Here is a 27,475-nt window from a genome sequence, read left to right as displayed (position 1 = left end):
TAAGTGGAACTAAATACAAATTTTATACTTTGAACAATTACATTTGACAAGTCACAAGAGGGAGGAGCTACCTTAATTGCATACGTCATCATCGGTTACTCACGGGTGCTTCTAATCGATTCTCTCCATCGAGGGAGCAAGTGTGGACTCAAAACCGTGGTATGCGATGATGCATACATGCAAGATGAAAATAATATGCCAACAAATAGAGTATCAACATAATTTAACCGAATTAAGTCATTTTTTTCTGATGCCAAAATTACCCACTATACAATAGTAAATCCATTGTTCAAAGTAGCTGTTTACAAACTGCAGTCAAAACTGTGGTGTATTGGTCAAAAATTTTAATCACATGTAAATAAATAAATTTTCACAACAATATGGCAAAGTGTTAATTTGAATATCCTTCATTTACAATATATCACAGCTGTGCACAAACACATGGGCATGAAAAAATGGACTCACTTGAATCAGCAAAGGTAGCACGAACAATATTTACACAACAATATGTAATTACGGATTCTGTCACAGACATTTACAAGAAATGAAGCTAATTTATACAATTTTAAAAGCACATATGTCACATGAACAATTATATATCATATATGTATTTAGAATTGATTAGGTGACAGCTGTGTAACAAAATAATGATATGAAGAGTTCATCTTATCTCACTATCCACTCTAATCATTAATACACAATTCTCATATTGCTCTCTAATGTAATGGAGAAACAGGTTCCATAACTCTTTGCTTGTTTGTTACATTTTTCAATTGTCTAAATTTTGAATGAAACTCCATAAGCAAACAAGAAAAAAAAAGGGGGGGGGTTAACAACTTGCATCTCTTGTTGAACTTAATTTACACATGCACACACACACACACACACATATATATATATATATATATATATATATATATATATATATATATATATATATTATCTGTCATGTCTTATTGTAAAGAAGATCAAAATGAGATTCAGACACAGAAGCCTCCAAGCTGAATAAAATACATATTACATATACCTGTAGATGTGCATGCATAAGAACTGTTCCCTTCAAGAAAAATTACAGCATGTGTATGTACATGTATAGCACTATATCATAAAATTGTCTAAATTCTCAGGATAAAAAAAATCATGGTGTACAACACATATTTTCAATTCTCTGGATTTTCAATTGAGTAGTCACAGAGCTTAATTTATAGGGACCAGTCATCGATAACATTTGAAAGTTGAAAGAAAATTGAGTTTAAAGTCTACATGAATATTTACATGTGTACATGTATCTCCCAGCACAAACATATTTTTGATAATACTCTTCTAAAACATTCAGCAACAACATTTTATCAAATCAATCACCAGGTCTATTTCTATAGTAAAGATCCATTTTATTGCATAAACAGCCAAAGCCACTACCAAGACTCATATTTCATGTCCTCAAAAATATTCCAGGAACTACATGTACAATGTACAACTCAGATAATACTATTCTAAAGGTGAATCTGACAAAATAATACTGAAACACAACCTATAATACATGTAGTTACATTCTACACCAATGTTTAGTAGACTAGTTAATATAGAACATGTACACATGGAACCACTGTATCACAAAGCAGAACATCTTTCACAGAGTGCATTGATCTATCTATTTTCTTGTCAACATTCAGACAAATTAGACAATCTATGTGCAGTATGTGCATGTATTTTCTTGTCAACATTCAGACAAATTAGACAATCTATGTGCAGTACGTGCAGGTATTTTTTTCAGCAGGTCATGGAGGCACATAACTTTTTCGTAATTACAACTGTAAGAATGGATGCTAAAACTTTTATATCATAATCGGGAACTATGTATATATAGATGATGAAATATTACTTTATTCCCTCATTTAAAAAAAATAGAAAATACCAACTTTTGTCTCCAGTAGAATAAAATCAAAGCAAGAAAATGTTTTCAAAACTTTGGAAATAAGTCATAATTGAAAAAGTAATAGGGAATAGTAAATTTGTATAATATCTTGAACTTAATTGCTACCCCTCTGGAGCCCTATTTTAAATGCCCTATCCTAATCTTTTCTTACGTGAACAATCGAGAAAACCATTCTCTCTTTCTTATCTCATGATCTAATACCCCTTACTTAAATGTCATCATAAATCTTACTACACCAGTGCTATCATATGAAATTTTAAAAAATCTAATTGGCAGAAGTAAGCCATGTATGAGAATTACATTTTCCCTTAAAAATTGAAATAACAAGATGTGTTTGTGAAACACAAATGCCCCCGATAATGGCCAATTCCGAAGATGGCCAAGGTCAAATATCTTGGTACCAGTAGAAAGATCTGGTCACAAGAAATGCTCTTTACAATATTAAAGCTCTAATATTTACCATTTAGAAGTTATGACTTATGTACAAAAATTTAAAAGTAGGTCAAAAGGTTTAGTACCAATGGAAAGGTCTTGTCACAAGGTATACTCATGTGAAATATCAAAGCTCTATCACTTACTGTTCAAAAGTTATAAGCAAGGTTAAAATTTTCAAAAAGTAGATTAAACTCCAAGGTCAAGGTTACAGGGTCATTAATGTTAGTACCCAAGGAAAGGTCTTGCCACAAGGAATACTCATGTGAAATATCAAAGCTCTATCACTTACTGTTCAAAAGTTATTAGCAAGGTTAAAGTTTCAGACAGAATGACAAGACAGGGCAAAAACAATATGCCCCCCGATCTTCGATCTCAGGGGCATAAAAATGAGATTGATAGAAAGCCAGTACAAAAAAGTAAAGATGCATAAAAGAATTATCAAATGCAAATTTGAAAGATAACTATAGGTTACTGAACAAAGTACCAGTAATATGATATTTCCCCGCCATTTCTTGACTCATTTGAGAAGGAAAGAAAACTCCCTTTGGATGAAACTGACAACTTTAAAGAAACAAATCTAATATACTTTATAGAAACCTAATTTACATTTTGGCAATTCTTTAGAATTGTAGATTTTTTTTTTAGTATTATTGACTTTTTTCCTACAGGTTTTAGCCTTCCTTTGCTGGAATTAACTTTTTTCTTGCGGATTCAACTTTTTCCAAATCGATTAAACTTTTCCTCGATGGTTCAACTTTTCCCCTAAGGGATGCGCTGGGAGCGGAGCACCTTGTACTCTTCATACTGCTGGTCAGTGAGTACCCCTGTGACCGCCACCAACTGGTACTGCTTGGCCTTCAGCCCGTATAATGTCCGTCGAATGGTGCGAAGGTTGCTGCCGTTCACGACTCCATGATACTGCTGCATCTGTTTGCGTGGAGTAGACGGGTCAAAGATGAGCAGACGTAACCCTCCCTCACGAACCTCCTCAATACCTACCACAGTCCTACTATGACCTGAAAAAATTCCTTCAGTTTAATATTTCCACTCTGCCTGTATAGCTTGTTAGTCCTTCAGCTGCTGATGTTTCAAAATAGAAATTCCTCGTTGTGAGGCATTTTCATTAAAGAACATTTTCAAAAAAATCTACTGTATATTATAGAGTAGTTGCATTTTCCATTATTCACATACTGAATCATTGAACATGAAAAGTCATTTCAATATATATATGCCACCTCTGTTACACAAGTAATCTTTGTGTTCTATTAACAGTATTTGTGATATTAAAAATGTCATTGTTGAATTTGTCAAAAATACAGTTTCGTTAATGAGTAATTTTATAGATGCTACTGTGTTTTTTGTTTAAACAAGAGGTACTGTGAGCAATGCTCACTAAGAATACCCCCCGCTTACCACAATCTCCCAAAGAGTGTTGGTAATTGGTATAAACTGCCTCTTTTCTGAGTGTAAAAAACAAATGGCATGACAAACCAAACCATATTGCTACTTCGATGTCCAGTGCGCGTGACCTTTGACCTTTTGACCCCAAAATCGATAGGGAACATCTTCATCCCATGGGTTGTCCATATGTATGATATGGTGACTGTAGGTGGAAAAGATAACGCTTTAGAGCCCGGAAACCATATTGCTACTTCGATGTCCAGTGCGCTTGACCTTTGACCTTTTGACCCCAAAATCGATAGGGAACATCTTCATCCCATGGGTAGTCCATATATATGATATGGTGACGGTAGGTGGAAAGGATAATGCTTTAGAGCCCGGAAACCATTGCGTCTACAGACGGATGGACGGACAGACGGACGGACGGACAGACAGACGGACAACCCGATTCCAGTATACCCCCAACCCCCCACAACTTGTTGCGGGGGGTATAATGATATATAATAGTTAACTCCTCTTGATGTATCTTTCTTTATAATTTCTCAATGTACATCATGGTTCACCTACTACTGGACATGACTATGGTGACACCAAAGCATTTGTAACAATCCCAACACACCCTCTAATTCATATTCTGCTGAGTTTTACTGTAGCAAGGAGTAACCATGGTGCTGAGTTTTAACAGTAGCTAGGGGTTACCATGGTGCTGAGTTTTAACAGTAGCTAGGAGTTACCATGGTGCTGAGTTTTAACAGTAGCTTATGAGGGGTTACCATGGTGCCGAGTTTTAACAGTAGCTAGGAGTTACCATGGTGCTGAGTTTTAACAGTATCTAGAAGTTACCATGGTGCCGAGTCTTAACAGTAGCTAGGAGTTACCATGGTGCCGAGTTTTAACAATAGCTAGGAGTTACCAATTTTGCTGAGTTTTAACAGTAGCTAGGGGTTACCATGGTGCTGAGTTTTACAGTATCTAGGGGTTACCATGGTGCTGAGTTTTAACAGTAGCTAGGGGTTACCATGGTGCTGAGTTTTAACAGTAGCTAGGAGTTACCATGGTGCCGAGTTTTAACAGTAGCTAGGAGTTACCATGGTGCTGAGTTTTAACAGCAGCTAGGGGTTACCATGGTGCTGAGTTTCAACAGTATCTAGGAGTTACCATGGTGCTGAGTCTTAACAGTAGCTAGGAGTTACCATGGTGCCGAGTGTTAACAATAGCTAGGGGTTACCATGGTGCTGAGTTTTAACAATAGCTAAGAGTTACCATGGTGTTGAAGATAAAGAGGGAGTTTGTAAGGTTCCTTTTTCTCAAAGTAGGCCTTGATCCACTCAAAGAGTTTTGGATGTGTGCCCTGGGGCCCAGATGGGTTGTGGAAATCCAAGAGCTGGCACCTAGAAAAACAACCGAAACATAATATTGTGAAATGATTAGATTTTGTGGGGTCTCAATTTTCGTGGATTTTGTGGGTACCAATTTCAAAGCATAACAAAAAAAAAACACAATTTATACAATATTTCCAATATTCAGAAAGCAAATCCACAGAATTACATCCCAATGAAACTGTAAAATCTCCACAAATCCTTAAAAATTGGCCACCAAGAGTTATATAACAAATACTACCACATTCTGTAATACACTTAATTATGCAATAATTTGAAAAATGTAGGGGTGTTTTTACTTTAGTTTGTTCAAACCGCTGTTATGCAAATAAATAAATACACATATACATGTACTTGGTAAAAGATTACAAGTCAATATGTTGCTTCAGTTCATTCAAATTTTAGTCGAAATGTGGGTCTAACTTCAGAGTAGATTGCAACAAAAACAATATTAACATACTTTGATCATCAATCAAAAAAAAATTACTTGAAGCACTACAAAGAGTCACTAGTACTTGACAGTTTCTATACATATTTGTATTTTAGGTGTCATAACTTGCAGCTGTTGGAGAATTATTGGATGAAAATTAAAATTGAACCTGTAACATGCTACAGACGTATTGAAAAGAGTTACATCCCTTGCACTTGGATTTTACTAAATATATTTTATTCTTGTGTAAATTTTCACTTCCCTCCTGTCTGACTTAACACTAGCCCTGTGAGCCATGGTTTTCACGAAATGGAATGTACATGTATACTTTATGAGGATGTTTGGGCATTTTTTTTCAATCCTTAATTGTTTTTTTTTTTTATTCCTCTCTAGATTCCAGCGTCAAACTTTAATTTGCTACTGTGGTTGTATCCTTGTCACTGGAGCTATAATTTAATGAAAACTTAATCTGATTATGTAAGAAAGCTATCAAATATGGTTTCACATTAGTGGAACCAGAAAAGACTGTAAGTGACCCCATCCTTCCTTAATTATCTCTCTTGGGAAGGAGTGGAACCTGTCAGTTGTATAAATTGGAAACTGCTTTAATTAAGAAATGGTGCTCTGTCTCAAGTTTGGTTGAAATTGGCTTTGATAGTTGTTTTTGACAAACTGAAACTGTATACTGTTCTCCTGTCAAATAGACTATAGAATAAACAAACTTCTGTCAGCATGCAAAAAAAAAACCTGTGTTGATGATATTTAATGAACTAGTATAGGTTGTATGAAGTTCAGTTCAAAATAAAGAAAATATACAACGATTTATGTTCGTTTTGTGTAAAAGAAAGGGAATCAATAGAGCATGTTTTGTATGACTGTGAAAATGTTGTTTTATTTTGCAAGAATGTGCAGTCATGGTTTAGGGATTTTTTTCCAGTAAATATTGTTGTTGATAAAAAAACCTTTTTGCTGGGTAGCTCAGAAAATGAAATGATCAATTTGATTAATTATTATTTAAAGTACTTTGTGTATGGTTGCAAATGTAGAGGCAATCTGCCTTTGTTAAATAACTTTATTACCACTTGGACAAATGTGTACAAAGTAGAAAGGCAGTTAGCATGTAAAAATGATTATGTAGATGTTTTTGAGAAGAAATGGAATACATTTCATAAATTAAAAGATTTATAGATTTTAGATCATCCAGAATATATAATATGTAATTGTATATATTAATTAGCCTATGTATATCATCGGAAGTTATTATCAATGTCATAACAGTACATTTGTTATACATTTAAAACCTTTAGTTTGTGACAACCTATTAGATTAATATTATTTTGTATAGTGTACATATGATAAGCCAGAGTAATTTCATTCCTTTCTAATTCTCTTCCTTTTTTCCTATCTTTGAATGAATGCCTATTAGAGTGGATGTGTGAGTAAATGGTAGATAAAATACCCTGTACCCCCTAGTCAGGTGGGTTTGTAAGGGCATGATGTTAAAACCCTGACTGTCATAATGTGAATAAATGTTGTATGAACCTTAAAAAAAAAAAAAAAAAAAAAAAAAAAAAAAGTTCAGTTGACGCCTATTAAAACGCAAGAGAGAAGACATCTTGTCCAATAACTGAATATAAGCATCTTTCATTTACATACATCTATATCCAGCTCTGATGTACACTGTGCATGGAATATGATAAAAACATACACAAATACAAATATAACTTCAAGAGTCTCTAATGATACTAGAGATAGAAATCTCTGACATTCAAGTCAAGTTTGCTCTTGACCCCCCCCCCCCCCCCCCCCCCCCAAATTTAACCCTACACAAGTTAGTACTTAATATCAGGGCTGTCATAGTCCCCACATACTTGACTTTGAGTGAGTACAAAGAAGCGGCTATCTCCGTGGCCCCAATCCATTTGGTGGTGTTGGTGACTTTGTTGCCCAGTTGTTCTCTCCCCTGCTGATCAAACCCTTTAGCCCAGGCGGCCTCTATTAGCTGCTGGATCTTTGGAATAGATGGTATCGCTGGTTTACCTGAAGAGAAAATAATCTTACTATAAAATGGTGGAAAATTCAATGGCTTGTGATGTCATACACCATACATTCATAGGTCACTGCTAACAATAATTAGTTTTATATACATTTGTATTTTACTAATTTTTAAGAAGACCATTTATAAAAAATTAAAATTATCAAATTCCAGTCAGAAGAGTGACCAAATTAGACTATTCAAGAACCCATTTGTTTGCAAATATGATTCACAGTATCAAACACTTCAAAGAAACCATCAAAGTTCCAATTTTGGTGAGCTTATTCATTTGATTTCAATTTTGATAAACACTTTTGTATACATTGCAAAAGACAGCAATACTTGCATTATGCTTGAAAATGAAAATCCTTATGTTGCATGTAATAATCAAATGTACAGGTGTATGTATAGCCAGTGTAGTGTAATATGTGAATGTGTGTGAATTTACGACCACACTCTGATTTCTGTTCCAACTTGCATGTTCAAATCAAAACACCATATTTTCTGGCTGAATCAATCAATGTGATTACAAAACTGAATGAGCAGAGCACTCAGACTGGCGAGAACACTGTAATATCCTTATGTTGGATTGCAGCTATAAAATGAATGAAATATTGATTATTTTGAAGGCGCTTAATGTTGCATCAACTTCCAGCCAGTGAAATAAAATTTGCATAGCTATCAGGAGTCCCTATACAAATCATACCATTGAACAGAACTTTGCTGTAGGTGGGATTGGCAGCTAGGGACGACAGCAGCATCTGGAAGTTCCGGTATCCACACCCCCACCCTTTGTCCCCATAGGATGCAGAGTAATGGTCCACATGTGAGGAGAGATAAACATTGACTATGCTGGGCGGCTTACTCCCATAGTAAATGGCTAGTCTCTCCATTATGCCTGAAAATGGTCAAATATCATGAAATGTACAGAGGAGGAAACCATCTATAGTCAAATGTTACCTTAAACATCATATATATTGACATTAGTCTTCATTTACATGGTACTCTTATGCACAATTCACATGCAATTTATCCTTACACAAGAATTTTCATGTGAAAATATCACTTTTAGTAAAAGATTTACTTGTAGATAAAATTTAGATTTGAAAAAGGTTTCTGCTAACAAAAGATTAATACCCTACATGGGGTTCATCCTGAGTGGGTATATTTTAAATACAGCAGATTTGAATGCAACATTTACACAAACTTCTATAATCCCTGCATTATATAGTTATGGACCAGACAATGCTTCAATTCCTTGTCACCTTGACCCATCATTTATGACCTTGATAAGGGTCAAGGCACAGAACTTGTAAAAAGCAAGATTCGGGTCATGTATGAGATATGATTGAATAATTTTTTTGATTTTTTTTTTACTTTAAATGACCTTGACCTGATCTATATGACCTTATTCCCAAAAGACAATCCTTCATCCTATGTGTGCCGATTATATCTTAAAGTTTGTTTAAATAAAACATTCTAAAGTATTCTAAACTGCCTGTCTAGCTCAACTAATGGTGAATCACAAATTTGATTCCCCCACCATTCCATTTCTACTTTTGAATGATTCTTGACTGGATATTGTTGTTTCTGAATGCAATATCTTTGACAACTTTCAACTTAATAGTATTTTGACAAATAATCACACTACCAATATTTTGTCACCCATTATAATTTCATCTGGTATATACATCTAATGTTAACATCTGCATCACATATTTCACTTGATGCACTAACAATAAAATAATTGTCTGGAATGTCAGATTTTGAAATCCCTTTTCTCAAACCACTCCGGCATGTCATTAAGAAATGGTACAACACCTTTAGTACACGAGTGGCCATCCTCCATGCCCGCCAGATCTTTAGTTTTCATGCTCTGTTTGCGGAGATGGTACTCCGTGATGCTCAGTTCTCCTTTGGTGAAGGAGTTTTCCAGGATTCTCTCATACTGTTTCTTATAACTAGAGTTTCCTTTCATTCCATACATTGCCTGAAATCCAGATTATGAGAACTAGAAATAATTTACAGCTTTCAAACCGACGTTGAGTCAGATCCTCCACCAATATATCACATTATAGTGTAGCAGTGTAAATCAATTATTTTCCGTTATTTGGTTGATTTGAAGTTACTGAGAAATTATTTCAAGTTTTATGAGGATTACACCATGATAAAGAGTTAGAAAACAAAACACATTTTTATGATTGCTAGAGAAATGATGTTTGTTTTCTGTTTTGTTTAAATTTACATCACATTAAGAAATTATTTCACTCATTGAGTTGTCACCAGCTGTAGGTGAAGAGTCACAAATTTAAACCTATGCATGGTGTTCTGCTCAGGGCCTTGGCAGAGAGGGTTCATTATTGTTCTAATGCCTTGCAACGCCTCGGTTTTTAAGGTCCCGACTAAAGGCCCATGACTATAAATTTTAAATGCTGAGCATTTGGCAAAGGAGCAGTCACTTCTGATATTTTACATCCTAGGTCAGATGCTATCAAAGCATAAGTGGTGCTCAAACTCATGACTTCCCAGTCACAAAGTAAACGCTCTGACCACTGAGCCACCACGACTAGAAAAACGACTGCCACTGTTCATTATCTTACGAATATAATCTTTAAAATGTATCTTGAAAATGTCTATTGGATCTTATAAATGTACCTTTAAAATGTATGTTATAAATAATTTCATTTTTGAAATATACTGTACATGAGAGTATGAAATATGTAATGCTTTATGCCTGTATACTTGTTGAATTAACGCTTCATGGAAAGTAATGCCGGCATAAAGTGTTGCTCATAATATTTTCAAAATTGGAATTTATTTCTTATATTTACATTCTACTTTCATTTCTGTTGGAGAATTCCCAACCATTAAAATAGACGTACTATAGTTATCAAGATTCATATGCACATTATTCACATTCATGAGGAAATGGCTATCATTTCAATAGGTAAAGATACCAATGGCAAAACCATTGGAAATGTAAATACCTATGATTGTTTCTAACTTATAAACTTATTACAAATTGCAAACTTTAGGGAATAAATATCTAGGTTTTTTGTATCAATACTGGAGACATAAAATCAATAAATGAATGAAGTAATTTCTGCATAATCGGCGATATTCTTTAAGGAGGTATGCTACACCAGAGAAATTTGATGTAGATGAAAAGTGGAGGAAATGTACAACAATATTTTGAAGTTGAAATTTTTCAAATTTACTTTATTTTGTCAAAAAATACAGTTTTAGTAGAAGGTAATTTGAAAAAAATTTAAAACCCCTGCTGGACTCGAACCTGCGACCTACAGTTCAGCAGTCGGTATTCTAACCTACTGAGCTACTCAGCTAGGTTTTTAAATGGAAAAGGAAAACTCAAATATTGCTGATATCGAATTTTTCATCCATGTTTTTAAAGGGAGTCAGCCATTATGACGATGTAGATTACTACCTTAAGTAAAATCATACATGTGTATACATGTATATACACCATGTACATATAAAGTACATACATGTATACAATGGGAAAAGTAAACAAACATTTGTAGCACACACCTGCAGGGCTTCAAATTGCCTTTGCTCTTGATCATCATATTCAGACTTCCCAAGTTCTTGTGCTAATGCAAAGTCATTTTCAACAACTGAAAGATCAATAAAGTTTAAAATTTGAAATTACACATGTAAACATTAAGGACATATATTCTGCCTTATGATTTATGATTTCGTATAATGCTGCCTACTTGTATTTATTCCATATATTCTCCTGTAATGATTTTTATGAGTAAAATCATAATGAAATATTTGAAATGTTTTGCAAAGTACACTGTAAATCATTTTCAAACAGCAATAAAAATATTTTAGGTATTGGTATCAAATCATAGATCTTTAAGTCATTATGTTATCATAGTTACCTGGTGTGTTATCAGCAGAAAAATGACCATTCACGTGGATTTCCAAAATGGCTGCATCGTCAAACTCCTGATCACAAACAGGACATACGACCACATCCTGCCATCCTCCCTCCCCATTCCAAGTCCTGCCACAGGCACCCATTTCCCAGTCCTCATCATTATCATTCTTGTCAAAAGTTGCTAAAGGCAGAGTAGAAGCTTTCTTTTCTCTGGTTGGCTTTTCAACCTCTTTACTCATTGGTGGATATGATTTTCCCTGCATTTCCATTGGCTGATCTGGACTGAGGATATCAGAATGACTGGTGTTGACATGAATTTGTAATTCATCAATAGAACTCATCACTTCTCCACATAGCGGACACCTTGGAACAGAATTATCATCCACCATTTCAAAATCTCCACCTTTGCACGGACTTAAAATGTCCAAGTGTTCTCTGTTTACATGAGTCTGAATATCTGCTTCCGATATTGTGCTGAACTGGCACATGGGACAAGAAAATTCACCAGGTATATTGGAGTTGATATCAAGCTCTACATTATCATTGATGTCTGGTACAGCCAGGGGGTCGCTTCTCTGACTGGCTCCTCTGCTGTGTCCTGGTCCTGAGGCTAATCCTTGGTTCAGACTGCTGTTGAAGCCTCGAGTCATTCGCAGAACTCCCACCTCTTCGCTTGGAGGACTTACATCCAAAAACAAATGGCTCTTGTCCACTCCATCAGAAGACTGAACATTCTTCAATTTATCTATAGACTTATTGAGCTTATTTTCAGTTTTTGAACTGCAGCTTTCATCATGATCACTGTGAAGGTTTCCTGCCATTTTCAAAGTTTGAGAAGAAGTTGTATCAGAAGAAACCTTGTTGTCATCCTCTGAGTCCGTGGATTTTATTCTCTGTGAGTTCCTTGCTGGAGCATTCTCTGAAGTTGTCGTCATTTTGTCCATGCTGTTGGAATGTATCTCTAAGGACTTGGTGCCGTGCACCTCGATTTTTCCTGCATCAGGAGAGTCGTTGTGTTTTACAGATAAGGTGTTGGACTGGCTAGTTTGAGCAGTATCATCGTCTACTAGGTGAGTACTATTAATATGAAGGTTCATCTCGCTAGACGTAATTCCGCTGAGGTCACAAAATGGACAGGAAATGTCGCGCTCCACGTGCTCCATCATTATGTGAACTCGCATCTCATTCTGGGTCAGCCCCCTCTGACCACAGATGAGACAGGGAAATTTAGCATCATCTTCCAGGAACTTATCCTTCTCCAAAGTAACACCCCCTTCAGCCATGGGGCATATGATCTGAGGGAAAAAATGTACCACTCTTTGATATATGTTATGAGAGAGAGAGCGCGACCGGGATGTGTTCCCTTACCAGAAACATGTTTATAACATCAGTACAGTATGAGATTGAAAATCAGATATAGAGATATATATACAGTGCACTTTCCTTATTATATAAGTTTACTAAAAATTCTAAAGATTAGCTGACAGGAGAAATTGTAAATTTTTCTCCTTATTTCGCGTGAACGGACCCAATCTGTTTTATATGCAAATTAATGGCTTCTTCGCGGTTACAGCCACGCAATATACATATACGTAATATTGATTGTTTTTTGTGATGAGACGTTTTCAATAAAGTGAAAAACATAATCATATGGAATGATCTACAGCAGTTCTAAAGAGAAACATTCTGAAATGATATATTGCGCAACACCAACAATATCATCTTACCTTTTCAGAACCGCTTCATTAGATATGAAAATATATGGCTAAAATCTCGTAAATTTTCGTTGAAATGCTTCTTCTATTTTCATTTTCAGCAGCATACTACATAATCGTAGTTTGTAACGGAAATGCCCTTTCCTCGTTTCCGGAAAATGCGCTCTCGATATGTCAAACTTAAAATTGTAAAACATATATTCTACGGTCAATACCTTTAAATACAAGTTGCAAAAATTATCATATTATAAAAGAATGACTGTTATTACATGTATGTTTTTCAGTTTCTGAACACGTTTTCAACTTAACTTTTAGGACCACTTAAATATTTCCGGTGTAGAGGCATCTGATGACATTTGAGACCCAATATTACTTTGGACAATTTGGTAATTCATTTGACATCGATGGAATCTAAAAGATTCATTTTCATTTTATTGTTTTTTACCATATTGACTAGTTATACCCGTGGGGTACCGTGATCGGCCGAGGTCAGCCGAATGCACAACAGGGGCCTCTAAAATTTGGCAGTACATTTATCAGCTGTTTATGTCATTTCTGAAGAATTGTATACAAATACACGTAGGCCTACAAATATGTCTTACGGCGTGACCATGTTTGAGGGCGAAGCAAAAATGTATAGGTAATAGAGGACGAATCCCTCTCACGGAGCTCCCCCTATAGGTAACACGTATACTACACATGTTTAAAGGTATTCTCTTTTAATTAGAGAAGTCAAGAGGCATGGCCTTCATCAACTTCTCTTCACAAACATTCATGTTTTGATTCTGGAAAACATGTAAATGCCGGAGTCGGTGACGGTTGATGCTTCGACGGACATTTCAACTCAGATGTGCCTGGATTTACGCAATAGACAAGTTGTTTTCAAACATTTAACAGTAATGCACAAAACTGTCACAAAGAAATCAACACTTACTTACTTTTAATCCATTTTCAACATGTCCCCTGTCCCGGGTTTGAATCACAACCTAACTGGTCCCCTATTGTGACATCGCTTCTCCCATGACCAGTTAACGTAAACCCGGGACAGGTTAACTGTTAGGCCAAAACAATCTAAGATTAAAGTTAGACTATGCAGAAAACCATAAACAGGTTGGGAACACTTCCCCTATAGCGAGATATCCTCGCTAAAACGCAATTATCCCTCTTTAGCGATAAATAAACATTACCATAAACAGGTGGTTTGGCGTCTTTATTGAAAATAATGGCAAATCCCGTGCAATGCTGAATAAGCTAGTGCAACACACACTCAACATGATGCGAATTGATTCTATGAAATTGACAACATAGTCATTAGACAAGAAATTTCATATCAATTAGAAAGTTGCTGCGTAAGAGAGAAGCTGTCTGAAATCCAATACGCATCATGAGTGTTTTTATTTTGATTGATATATTTGCAGAAGTATTAGACATTTTAGCACTTTTTCTTCTTTTCACATGAAACACGAAGAGATGTACTCCACGGGTGTTTTTCTCGGTTGTACGGGATATATTTACTCTCGCTAGAGAGGGATAATCGCGTTTTAGCAAGAATATCTCGCTTTAGGGGAAGTGTTCCCAACCTGATAAAGAGGGGTTGTTTAAGACAATGTTGACCCAGTGGCATCCATGGCTCATTTATGAAGATGAAAAAATGTTTTGTTCTTACTAGCAAAATGCCCACGTTATCTCTGACTTTAGTCAGGGCTCAACATCGTTCAGACTTGAAGTTATAAAATGAAATATATAAGTGACTGATTAAGGAAATTAAAGATAAATGCAAATTTTAAGGACAGAAATAAAGATTAAAATTCTGGCTGAAACAAAGTAAAAGTTGTGAGAATGAGAGTAGTGGTTGTTTTCTCCTAATTTTGGGCGTACAAGAACAACAAACATGCATAAAGTAAACTACAGAGGAAGAAGGAAATCCAAAAGATAGACAGAATTATACATAAAATGTTCATCTGAAATATAGTGTGGATAAAGTTGAGAAAGAGATGAATGTTTGATAGTTAGAGCAGAGTGAATAGAATGCAGAGGTAGTGAGTATGGGAAGTTTCTGGGAGAATGAGAGTGATGATAAGGAGATGGATGAGAGACTCAGAGTGAAAATGATATGTATGAGGAAAAAGTTAATGAGATTCTATTTGAAACTGAAATAGAAATGCAATAAAAATTTTTAAAAATATGGAAGTCCGTTTTGTTGGGGTAACCTGAAACCAATTGGGGCAACCTGAGATCAGTACCTAGGTTGCCCAAATGGCGAGTCCAAATTCTGACGAGTGTTGAACCCTGAAGTCCTATAGGTATGGTTTAATTTTTTATTAGTTTTCCATATTTTTGTTTCAAACATGTATATACTTACTATAGGAAGAGCACCATTCTCACAGCTCAAAGGGCCATGAAAGAGTTTTGTCTCCTATAATTCAAGTTTTTACCATTTCATTGAATACGCCGGTTTCGAGATAAGTCCGAGTTATTTCCCTTTGGAGAACTCTCGTACTTAGTAAGGTGCAAAACAACTTGTTTACACGCGGGAGTGGGACATATATTCATCACTGCATAAGTGAATCTGCTCAGTAAGTTTATCATACGCAGTTTCATCACCTAATTTCGACTGGTACACAAACTAAGTAAATGATAAGTATTCAAGAAGTAATTAAATACTTGAAATTCTTATTATATCACGTTATTTTGTTGTTCATACCTATTGTTCCAGGACATTGTTTGGAAATATGGCATTGTATTTATGTTTTCACTTTAGTAAAACATTTCTTTTGATGGTATTTTATATTTCCTACATCAAGTACTTAAAAAGAAGTCGGTCATTATAAATTGTATCATCTTTCTCTTTGACTGTAGTACCACTCTGTCCCACCAAAGCATTCAAAGTTCCACTAAATGCACCTCCTACATAGGAGAGCTCTAATGTCGAAACTGGCGTATTCTGCTGAAATTTGGGTTAATTACAGATGGAGAGCAGACTATAATTGTTATCAAACATGATTCACTAAACAGACTGTTTATCCAGTTCTGTCTCTGACATTATTTTTGCAGACCTACCCAGTGTAACCACAGGCCTGAAGAACTGTCACATTTACTTAATTGTAGATGGTCGGGCATTGTCATAAACCGCATATTATTGATTCCATTCCATTTGACTTGGAAGGGAATGGAAACAATAACCTGTGGTTTGTGTCGGTGGTTGTAAGGTATGGGCGTTGCCTGTTAATCTTGCCGTGGTGTGTTTGAATCCCTATAGAAACTTTTACCCATCTCAAGTTTTACTTGAGAAATTAGATTTTGATATTATTTTTTTCATACATGCAGAATTTTTTTTTGGTTGAAATTGCACTGATACCATACATTATTTTCGTTGTATAATGCCTTTATGGCATGATTGAAATGTCTGACGTGGGTTTACCATCCAAAAACATAATTTTCAGCATGTATAATGTATCAGACCTCCTCTTTTGTATACATGTAAAACTATCTTGTCTTTTCCATGTTTTCCAGGTGAAATGAGAGCATGAGTTTTATTAGGCCTTTACCAAGTAAAAGCCATGGCCTTTTGCGGCTATCAACTGGAAGATGGAGTAAGACGCCCACCCGTAATTTCATCCAAGGCACAGACCGCACGGCAGGAAGTGGTAGGAATTAAAGTGAAATACAGTCAAATCTCATTATCTCTAATTCAATGGTGTTGAGAAAATTTTTTCAGATATTAGAGGGTTCAAGTTATTGCTGGTCAAATACCTAAAGAAAATCCAGCTGGGACTTCTGACTCGCTTCAACATATCCATGGTATTCGAGATATCGATGTTTGAGATACTGAAGTTCAACTGTATATATTTAATAAATAGTTCAGGAGTAAAAAATGGATCAAAAAGCCTTATATATACACAAATGTTTTACTAACTGTTAATGCTAGTTTATTCCAATTTATTTATCTTTATGATAAATTGTCTCATTGCAGCATTTCAAAGTCCACAGATCAGAATGACCCCCCGAATGATCAGAGTAGCCAGATTTACCAAAAAAATCGGATGGAAAGAGGAACCTCCCATACATATAACGTAAGTGCAGTATAATGCATTTAAACGTCCAGAGAATTTTGATAGGTTGATTGGCACTCACCAAGCCATTCATTTTGTGTTAAACAGGTCTGCTGTCAAAGTTGTCTACACTGTTTAGCATGTCCAAGACATAAGCTCAAATGAGTCTTGTCATTATTACTGTAGAGTTTCCACTTTTATTCAACCAATTTCTTCTCCAGAATCAACTAATTTTCACCACACTTGCAGAAAAGTACTATAAGGGATGCTAGTTTGTCGAATGGGAGGACAACACTCCTTTTTATGGGGAGATAAATGGGAAATAAAGAAAATAGGGTAAGGTGTTTAAAAAAAATTCTTTTCGTCAAGAACCGCTAGACCAAATAAGTTGAATTTGATATGCAGAAGTCCTCCTGTGGTGAAGATTTAGGTTTTTCTTTTTAAAATGGATGGTATGAATGCTATTTTAGTGTAATTCCACACCAGTGCTGCAGACCACTATCGAAACTAGCTATATGCTAATTTGTGTTATCCTGGATAAATAAAGGCTATTATTATTAATGATGCTAAGGAGCAGTGTGTGGACCGACAGTGGGGGTCGAGTTATACACTGGGACTTATAGGAAGAAATGTTTTAAAATCTTCTCAGGAACATGTATATTAAAGTTTGTTGAAGTCATGATCCATTATAGTTGAAGGCATAACATATGGGGCCACAATAGTTGAAGTCATGACCTGTGGGACCATGATAAGGGTTTAAAGTTGTACACATTTTTAGAAATGTTTTACACATTTTTTTATAGAAATTTTCTTCTCAAAAACAACAAAGGTACAGTTTATTATTTTTAAATTTAGATATGCGAATAGATTAAAAAGAAAATAGAAGCAATGCTTTATTCATTTCAGGGTGTCTGAAGTTTTCAAATGTTTGATTAGTTGTGTATAATACATGTACTTATGATTCTACAATTTTAATGCTCCCTTCAAAGAAGAGGGGCATATTACTTTGCATCTGTCGGTCGGTCGTTATGGTGGTTGATAGACCGCCCGCTGTCCACTCATTATCTTAAGAACCATAGGCGCCTGGGTCAAGGTTATCGCACTATAACCTATATGTAAACAATGGAGGAAATATATGAATCAGTGCAGGGCTCAACATTAACTTTTTTTCCTACTTGTCCATTCGGACAAGAGACAAAGATATTTACTTGTCCGAACTTCAACTTCACTTGTCCGGAATTTTTTTTAAAAAGGATATAATATCGTCATCTTGAAAACTGTATTTAATTTACTTAATATATAGTCTATTTTTATACCTGTTTGATTGATTGTTTTTTATCTTATTATCTTGATAAAAACAACAAACGCATAAAACAAAATTTTATCTAGACTTGCCATCTTGAATCAATGACTTCGTAAGATCCATGGATGCATTCTCTCACCAGAGGGCGCGCTACGTTGTGGAGCATAGCGTAATGCTCTCTGGTAAGAGATTGCAATGGGTGATTGAAAGAAGTACGCAATAAGTGAACACCAATCCCGATTGAGTTTGACTCAGCTAGTTTACATAGCAATCGAAGTTCATTTTCCATGCATTATACATGTACTTCCGACTCTTAACTACCGATAAACTTTCCACAAAATTGTTTGGAGACTTCTTTACATAAAAAGCACTTGTCCGATTGGACAAGTGCCCATCAATATTCACTTGTCCGAAATGTTTTTCCACTGGTACCGGACAAGCGGACAAACGTAAATGTTGACCCCTGCAGTGAGATAAGACATTTTTAAAACGTGGATAAATCAGTGTTCTGTGATAATGACACATGTATTTAAGCTTACTGAAACATGAAAATGTGTATATATATAGAGACACCCATTCTCTACCCAGAGTTCTGTGCGCTCCTCGCACTACACCTTTGTCAACGGCTTTTTACAGAAATCTTGTAAAAGTGTCTATTCAACATTTATGTTTTGGACTAAATATTTAGTCATATTATGATATGTTTTTGGTGCAATTAAATTGATGCTTACTGTAAATTGTTTAAAATTGCCGTTTTCTGATCATTTTGGAACTACTTCGTAATATGCGTATGAATGTAGGACATACACGAAACATGGGATCAAAAGTAAGAAAGGCTGTAAAAATACGATAAAACTTGTAAAATAAGAGACAAACAGCTAAATTGTAAATATGCACATATTAAAGTGTCAGTGGGCTATGAAAAGAGCCTGATGTATCACCTGTTGCCTTAACTTTTAAAGGGAAAGGACACCGAGAATGATTGTTTATACATGTATCATGCGATTATATTGTCACGTGATTCCAAGTATTGACAGAGGTGTATGTGAAGCTTGCGTAACACGCCCTCTGGTGAGAGAATGTAGAGACACCATCGATCGGAGAGAAATATTTATTCGTGGTTCGAATTTCCTCCTTTGTTTACATCTAGGTTATAGTGCAATATCCTTAACCCAGGCACCTATGTTAAGAACCATTCACTTAATTGTAATGATATTTCATATGTGGGTTGGTTATGAATAGAAGAGGCCTCCTATTGATTTTACGGTCAAAAGGTGAATGGTCAATCCACTCTGGATATAAGAAGATACTGTCCACTCAGTATCTTGAGAACCGTTTCCTTGATAGACATCATTGTAAAGAGTAGATGACCCCTACTGATTTTGAGGTCCCATGGTCAAAGGTCAATCCACTATGGACATAGGAAGATACTGTCCACTTAATATCTTGAGAACCCTTTGCTTGACAGACATCAAACTTGGTACACTAGTACATTATATGGAATAGATGACCCCTATTAAGTTTGGGTTCACATGGTGAAAGGTCAAGGGTCAAACTGGACATAGTAATATATTGTCTCCTATATTTTAAGAATCATTTGCTTGATCGACACAATACTTGGTACACTGGTACATCCTAAGGAGTAGATGACCCCTGTTGATTTTGAGATGCATGGTCAGGGTCAATTTACTCTAGACATAGGAATAATAGAATACTTCATCAATACGAATGTGGGATAGGGAAATTCCACCGAGGGGACAAGATTCGCAGTCTAGGACGAGGCTTTGCCGAGTCCTAGACAACGAATCTTGTCCCAGAGGTGGGATTTCTCTATCCCACACATGAGTAAATAATGAAGGATTATTTTTTTCTCATTTTACCTACAGTTTAGTGCATAAATTTAGGAGCTTGGAGAAAATTTTAAATTATCAAAATCCTCATTTGAACTTCGATGCAAAAACTAATTAGATAGGCAGAAAGAGCATACCCGAAAATGGTTTACACTATTATAAATGTAAACTAAAAAACCCAAGGTTGTCCACCAGAAAGTTATATACATTAAAATTAAAGATAACAATGCAAACTATTTTTACTTCACCATGTAACATAAATCTTCACCGTGTAACGTAAATCATAGAAAATATATGACGTCACAATCAAATGACGTTGCAGCAGTGTGAGACAGAAAAATCTCACATGGGTAAAGTCAATCTCACACTGGTGATAATGTGAGAAAATACTGTCCACTCAATATTTTGAATTGTTTTGACACTACTATCAATTAAATGACACATGTGTATAATCCTTTTCAATTTTGTACCACAGGGCCCCGGGGCATACATCTTTCTGAAACATTTCTTGATTTAACATGATTGTCATTATTTTTCAGACCAAATGAGTACCATGCTATGATGACTACTTCAAGAATAAAGGTGAATATTATTGGTGTGGCCTTTATGATCTGTCTTTCTCTGTCCATCATCAGAAAAGGGAAAGAACTCCAGCAAAGGGGCCGGTCATTACACAACTGTAGTGAAGATGAAGTAGACTTGCTTAGATTACAATATTTATTGGGACTGAGGGAAGAGAGAGACAAAGCCAAAGTGGTAGCAGGAACCAGTAAATCATAGAGAACCAGATTACAGACAGTTAATGTTTTGTTGTTATTCCTATACATTATAACTTGTAATCTTTAGAGAATGGATGTTTTATATATTTTATAAAAGTAAATACATGTACATGTGCTAAACTATTTTGTTAGACTGTTAAGTAAAAACTTAACTTATAACTGTGAATTGAATTATCCAATTTTGATAAAATTGGATCATCATGGAAATTAAATGCTGACTTATTTTGTTTAAAATGTTTATTTTACTTTCAAACTCGAGTTAGTTGACTATAATGTCAGCAATATCATATCTGGTTTAAGTTTTTTGAAACGAGGTCAATTTTCACATGCTTATTATGTCTCCCCTCTTTCAGCATGTCTGTCTGTCACAAAACATTGTGAATGCTTCTCCTCCTATATGGCTTATTGGATAGACTTAAAACTTTGTACAAGGCTTCATTTATCATTTGTAGATATGCATATTGTCGGGACAGGAGGATCCAATTATTTTTTTAAAAGGTATAGTGGATGTAAGAGGGCATCTTCGCTAGCCAAGGGTGACGATACACAGTGGATCACCGTGTATCGTCACCCTTGGCTAGCGAAGATGGTAAGATGGGTGGAGGATGTAAAATAGGTTGTGAACACTTCTCCTCCTACATATGTATATGGCTTATTGGATAGATTTGAAACTTTGTATAATGCTTCATTGCCATTTGTAGTTGTGCATATTGTCGGGACAGGAGGATTCAATTATTTTCGTAAAAGTTATAGTGGATCTAAGAGGGGTGGAGGATGTAAAATAGGTTGTGAACACTTCTCCTCTATGGCTTATTGGATAGATTTGAAACTTTGAATTTGAAACTTCACTGCATTTGTAAATGTGCATATTGTTGAGACAGGAGGATCCAATTATTTTCGTAAAAGTTATAGTGGATCTTAAAGAGGGGTGGAGGATGTTAAAATAGCTTGGGAATGCTTCTCCTCCTAAATGGCTTATCCGATAGACTTGAAATTTTGTACGATACTTCAATGCCATTTGCAGATGTGCATTTTGCAGGGACAGGAGGATCCAATTGTTGTCCTTAAAGTTATAGTGGATCTGATGGGTGGAGAATGTAAAATAGTTTGTGAACACTTCTCTTATATGGCATATTGGAGTTCATGTCGATGTTCCTGCTCATGCTTTCTCTTCCATACCATGCAGTATGTTAAAGGGAGGAGGTTTCATATGGAGCACTTCCAATTTTGGGAACTGGGATGACAATTGTTTTTCATAAAAACAATCTCTAGTTTAGCACTTAGATGTTTATGTGCCATGAGGTGCTTAAAGGAAGTGAACATGAAAATGTGACAAAGGGTTTTGATTTGTCATTTTGATGTATATTATAAATGAATTCTGAAAATCATTCAGGTTTAGTTTTCTTCATTAGGGAGATATTTCTTGAAGATCAATTGAATCTTGTCAATCCCTTGGAGCTGCCATATTAAAAAAATCATTACCTCCCTAATGGGTCATCTCTTATCCACTAGAGGGTAGCACTGATTCTGAAGTCAATAGGGCACATTCACAATTGTATATTTACAGCATCAATGTTAAAAAGTGAATTAAATGTGGGATATCAGTTTGAACCTGATGTTACAGAAGAAGAAATTGTTTCTCAGAATGATTTTTCTTCACCAGCAGTTGATTTTAAAGGGACTGGTTCACGTTTTACGAAAGAAATGTTTCGCAATTTTGATGTTAAAAATTTAAAATATAGCTCATTTAATGTTGGCAACTAAAATTTGGACCATCTGAATGCAAGAATAAGATCAATATTTTAGCTTTGATATGTAAACGAGACTCGAGTCTTTTTATGTAAACAAACAAAGCAGTAAAACATTAATTTTGTAATTTAAAGCATCTTCATTTTGTACAATGACAAATTTTAACTTTTAAATGACACATTTTACCTAAAGTACATGTATACTTGAGATGTGATATAGATAATAAACTTTATTTTGAAAACCCCGTAAACAATAACACACCTCAATCTTTGTTTTCAAAACAAATAATAAACTTTCTATAATGAGATTCTGTCATGATGAAAAACCTTAATTTTTTTGGTGTGAAACCTTCTAAACATATTAGACTGTAGATTTTGATCATTTAGAGTGAAAAACAAAATTTGGAGGAAAATCGTGAATCGACTAGTCCCTTAAATGAGAGAGGAATTTTCCTTGATTGGTGTGCTTATGGAAATTGTACCTTTGTACATTCAGGGGGTGTCTTTGTTGTCATGATACCAATCAAGGAAAATTCCTCTCAGGAAGGGAGAAAATGCAATGGACCAGACTGGGATTCGAACCGGGGCCCCCTGAATCTCTAGTCAGGTGCACTACCAACTGAGCTATCTGGTCACTGGCGATCGAACCCGGCTGACTGGTACATTCCTCCCTCCTTTTATGTTTTCATACTTTGAAGACATCAACCCTGGATCTTAATTCCCTGGCAGGCATTTTCACCTGTCAGTTCCAGGGGCTGGTATATGGCACCAAATGTAGTATATCTATAGGAGAGAGGAGAAAATCTTTGGCTGGACAGGGAATCGAACCTGGGACCCCTGCATTACTAGTCAGGTACTCTAACCACTGAGCTGCCCATGCCAATATCCATGGTTCATATAGCCCTAATTACTACATTCCTCCCTCCTTAATTTGTCTTCACCCTCGAAAACACACACAACCCAGGATCTTTATCCCCTGGCAGGCATTTTCACCTGTCAGTTCCAGGGGCTGGTCTACGGCACCAAATGTAACAGGAAGAGACAAAATGCAACAAACCAGATCGGGATTCGAACTCAGGCCCTCTGAATTTTCTCTAGTCAGGTGCTCTACCAAATGAGTTATCTGGCCACCGGCGATCGAACTCGGCTGACCGCTACCCCACCTACTGCATGCTTTTGATCATATTTTGGAGATAATCAAGAAATAGTGAAATTATGGTGGCATCTTTGAAAAATCTTTTCAAGAGCCACAGGAAAGACAGAAACTTATTTGAAAGCTTTTTTAAAACGTAGATTCAAAATCGTTAAACTTTGTTCAATCCGTGGCTCCCAGAGGTTGGCTGAGGTGACAATAGGGGATCAAAATTTATATGGGAATACATGTATATGTAATAAATTAAAATATCTTTAACAGTCTTTTCCTTATGAACAGCTAAACCATGATTAGTCATGTTAATTATAGGCAGACACCACCAGATAGTGCAGATTCAATTTTGTTTTTAAATTAATGCCCCCAAGAGTGGGATGGGGCCACAGTCTGGCTTAAATTACATTGGAAGTTTTACATTGATATATATATAGAGAGAGAGAGAGAGAGAGAGTAGCAGGACCTTGATTAGTGCATGGTCTTAGTTGTCAGATCAAACACTGGCCTCGAAAGAGGGGGGTGGAATGGGCCCTCCTCAATAGGGGATATAAGTCTTTCATAAGAATAAATCTTCACGAAATCGTATTCTCAATAGCAGCAGGGCCAGACTACTTATTCATATCAAATTTCGCAAGCATCCCTGAATGGTGCAGATTCAAGTTCCTTCAAATCAATCCTACATTCTATGCTCTCTCTTGTTTGACTCGTCACAGCCTGATGTAATACTATGGACCAAGATGTGGTTAAAACCAGAGATCCATGACAGTGAGTTTTGTCCTCCAGGTTATACAGTTAGATCAAGGAGAGACCGACCCATGGATATGGAGGCGTTATCATCATGACCAAGTCCACAATCCCTGCAGATGAAATCTACAACTCTGACAGATTGGAACTGGCTGCCATAGCTTTGAAACGAGGGAATAAGCTACCATTGATTATTACAGGCCTGTACAGACCTCCAAACAACAATCAAGCACAAGCAGTGAAATCAGTGACATGGCCCAGACACACAGAAATACGCCATTGTGGATTACCAGGGATTTCAACTCGCCGGATGCTAACTGGTCAACGCTTTCAATGTCTGGAAACAGCAAACCAACAGCAGTAAACCAAACCTTCATATAGCAAACATTCACTGACTGCGGATTACAACAAATTGTCCAACCAGGAGGGATGCCATACTTGACCTGTTCTTTACAAACAGACCCTCCCTGATCAACAAAATCCGATCTCTTCCAGGAGTCAGTCACCATGAAGCTTTATTCATAGACACCAATATAGAGGCAAAACATCAAAGACAGTGAAAGAGAAAGATCTACCTTTGGAGTAAGGCTGACATCCAAGGACTCCAAAACGAAACCACATCATTTAGCACTGACTTTGTTTACCAACATGATAGTACCCAGCCAGTAAATGACCTTTCGTGCGAAATCAAGTCTGGATGTCAACACTTGCTTAACAAGCACGTGCCATCAAAGATGACCACCCAGCGTTACAATCAACTCTGGATAACAAGAGACCTAAAGCAAATCTCAAGGCAAAAGAAGAGGGCCTTTAAGAAGTACAGAAAGTCCATTCCACCAAGGACTATGAAAAATACCATAAACTGAAAACCAAGTCGCATGTTCTATGTAAAGAGAGATATAACGACTACATTAACAGCATAGTCATGGACAAGAACCAGAAGCCGAAAAGACTCTGGAGCTTCATCAAAAGTAAACGGATAGACACATGCAGAGTTTCCTCCCTAAAGAAAGAAGGTGTGACTCACAGCGACAGTCGGATGAAGGCTGAGGTACTCAACCAGCAATTTGCTTCAATTTTCACCACTGAAAACCCAGGCGAGTCTTTGTCAGTGCTTGGAGACTCGCCCCATCCTACAGTCCGCAACATCACAGTCACCGAAAACGGGATACAAAAACTTCTGGAACAATTCAATCTGCACAAAGCCACAGGTCCTGACGAGGTGTCGTCTCACCTATTGAAGGTCGTTGCCAGCCAGATTACTCCAGCCCTCGCACTGCTATTCCAGGCATCACTTGACCAGGGGAAGGTACCAGACGACTGGAAAGCAGCCAACATCACACACACACCCATTCAAGAAAGGATATAGAAGCACACCGAGCAACTACAGTGTCCCTGACCTCAGTAAGGTGCTGGAATACATAGTGCATCACCATGTTATCCATATTTCTGGAATAGACGATCGACGGAAACTCAACTTATTCTCACCATCGACGGCCTTGCCAGGAGTGTAGACGCCAATGAACAAGTCGACTGCATCCTCCTTGATTTCAGTAAGGCGTTCGATAAGGTGCCACACAACAGACTCCTACAACGGCATCAGGGGAACACTCCATCAGTGGATAGCTAGTTTCTTTATTGGACGCGCTCAACAGGTGGTGCTAGATGGACAATCCTCAGCCTCCAACACAGTCACATCTGGAGTTCCGCAAGGCACTGTACTTGGTCCGCTGCTGTTCTTACTCTATATCAACGACCTACCTGGAGCAGTGAAATCGACCGCCAGACTGTTCGCTGATTACTGTCTTTTATACCGGAGGATCAAATCAGATGAAGACCGGCGCATCCTACAACAAGATCTGGACAAATAACAGAAGTGGGAAGATCAGTGGCTGATGCAGTTCAATCCCGACAAGTGTGAGGTCCTACAGATCACAACAAGAACTCCTCCACAGTCCAAATATACCATCCACGGGCAGGTACTGAACAATGTTAACTCTGCCAAGTACCTGGGACTGAACATCCATAAAGCCCTCAGCTGGGACGACCACATCAGCAAGGTAACAAAGAAGGCACACAACACCTTGTCCTTCCTTGGCAGAAACATCAGCCGATGCCCAACAAACATCAAGGCCCAATGTGAGACCATCCTTGGAATATGCATCAACTGTTTGGAGCCCAGCCAATAAAGGAAGCATCGACCAGATTGAGGCAGTCCAACGCCGAGCAGCACGTTTTGCCACAGGCGATTTCCGACGAACCAACAGTGCTACGGCGATGATGCACCAACTAAACTGGACGCCGCTGGAAGTCAGACGAAACAACGCCCGAGCGGTCATGATGTACCGGATAGTGTATGACCTGGTTGACATACCACCTGCTCCTTATCTACAGCAGACATCACTATACAGTACTTGTGGTTACTCCATTAAGTTCCTGGTCCCAAATTCAAGAACATCAATGTACCGGAACTCGTACTTCCCACAAGCCATCAGATTGTGGAACAGCCTGCCCGGACCCCTGGTGGAAGCAGTCAGCCTGGACAGCTTAAAGACTCAACTGTCCCGGTCCACCTACACGTACTGTGCAGCAGTTTTCTTTTATCTAGTTTTAATCA

The 27,475-nt window shown here is 36.8% G+C and overlaps 2 protein-coding genes across 2 annotated transcripts; one reads left to right on the top strand and one right to left on the bottom strand.

The window, feature by feature from the left end:
• Positions 1-327: 327 nt before the first annotated feature.
• LOC125674708 (zinc finger-containing ubiquitin peptidase 1-like) lies at positions 328-13,531 on the bottom strand. The gene is made up of 8 exons (XM_048911953.2): positions 13,248-13,531; positions 11,522-12,815; positions 11,166-11,251; positions 9,438-9,606; positions 8,323-8,514; positions 7,453-7,621; positions 5,036-5,163; positions 328-3,387 (listed from the first exon to the last, which is right to left on the bottom strand). The coding sequence occupies exons 2-8, from the start codon at positions 12,801-12,803 to the stop codon at positions 3,134-3,136; spliced, it is 2,280 nt and encodes a 759-aa protein (XP_048767910.2). The 5' UTR covers positions 12,804-12,815; positions 13,248-13,531; the 3' UTR covers positions 328-3,133.
• A 1-nt stretch (position 13,532) lies between these two features.
• On the top strand, positions 13,533-21,446 carry LOC125674709 (uncharacterized). The gene is made up of 4 exons (XM_048911954.2): positions 13,533-13,621; positions 16,749-16,882; positions 17,209-17,308; positions 20,980-21,446. The coding sequence occupies exons 2-4, from the start codon at positions 16,762-16,764 to the stop codon at positions 21,218-21,220; spliced, it is 462 nt and encodes a 153-aa protein (XP_048767911.1). The 5' UTR covers positions 13,533-13,621; positions 16,749-16,761; the 3' UTR covers positions 21,221-21,446.
• The last annotated feature ends 6,029 nt before the right edge of the window (positions 21,447-27,475 follow it).

This window comes from Ostrea edulis, chromosome 3, assembly GCF_947568905.1.
Source record: "Ostrea edulis chromosome 3, xbOstEdul1.1, whole genome shotgun sequence".
Taxonomy (NCBI): domain Eukaryota; kingdom Metazoa; phylum Mollusca; class Bivalvia; order Ostreida; family Ostreidae; genus Ostrea; species Ostrea edulis.
Note: the sequence above shows the minus strand (reverse complement) of the source record. Positions and strands in the feature narration are given on the sequence as shown.

Coding starts and splice junctions, on each gene's coding strand:
- LOC125674709 (XM_048911954.2), top strand. CDS start 16,762: ATGAGTTTTATTAGGCCTTTACCAAGTAAAAGCCATGGCCTTTTGCGG. Junction 16,883..17,208: donor AGACCGCACGGCAGGAAGTG/GTAGGAATTAAA, acceptor GTCTCATTGCAG/CATTTCAAAGTCCACAGATC. Junction 17,309..20,979: donor GAACCTCCCATACATATAAC/GTAAGTGCAGTA, acceptor ATTATTTTTCAG/ACCAAATGAGTACCATGCTA.
- LOC125674708 (XM_048911953.2), bottom strand. CDS start 12,803: ATGGCTGAAGGGGGTGTTACTTTGGAGAAGGATAAGTTCCTGGAAGAT. Junction 9,607..11,165: donor GGCAATTTGAAGCCCTGCAG/GTGTGTGCTACA, acceptor TCTGGATTTCAG/GCAATGTATGGAATGAAAGG. Junction 3,388..5,035: donor TCTTTATCTTCAACACCATG/GTAACTCTTAGC, acceptor GAATTTTTTCAG/GTCATAGTAGGACTGTGGTA.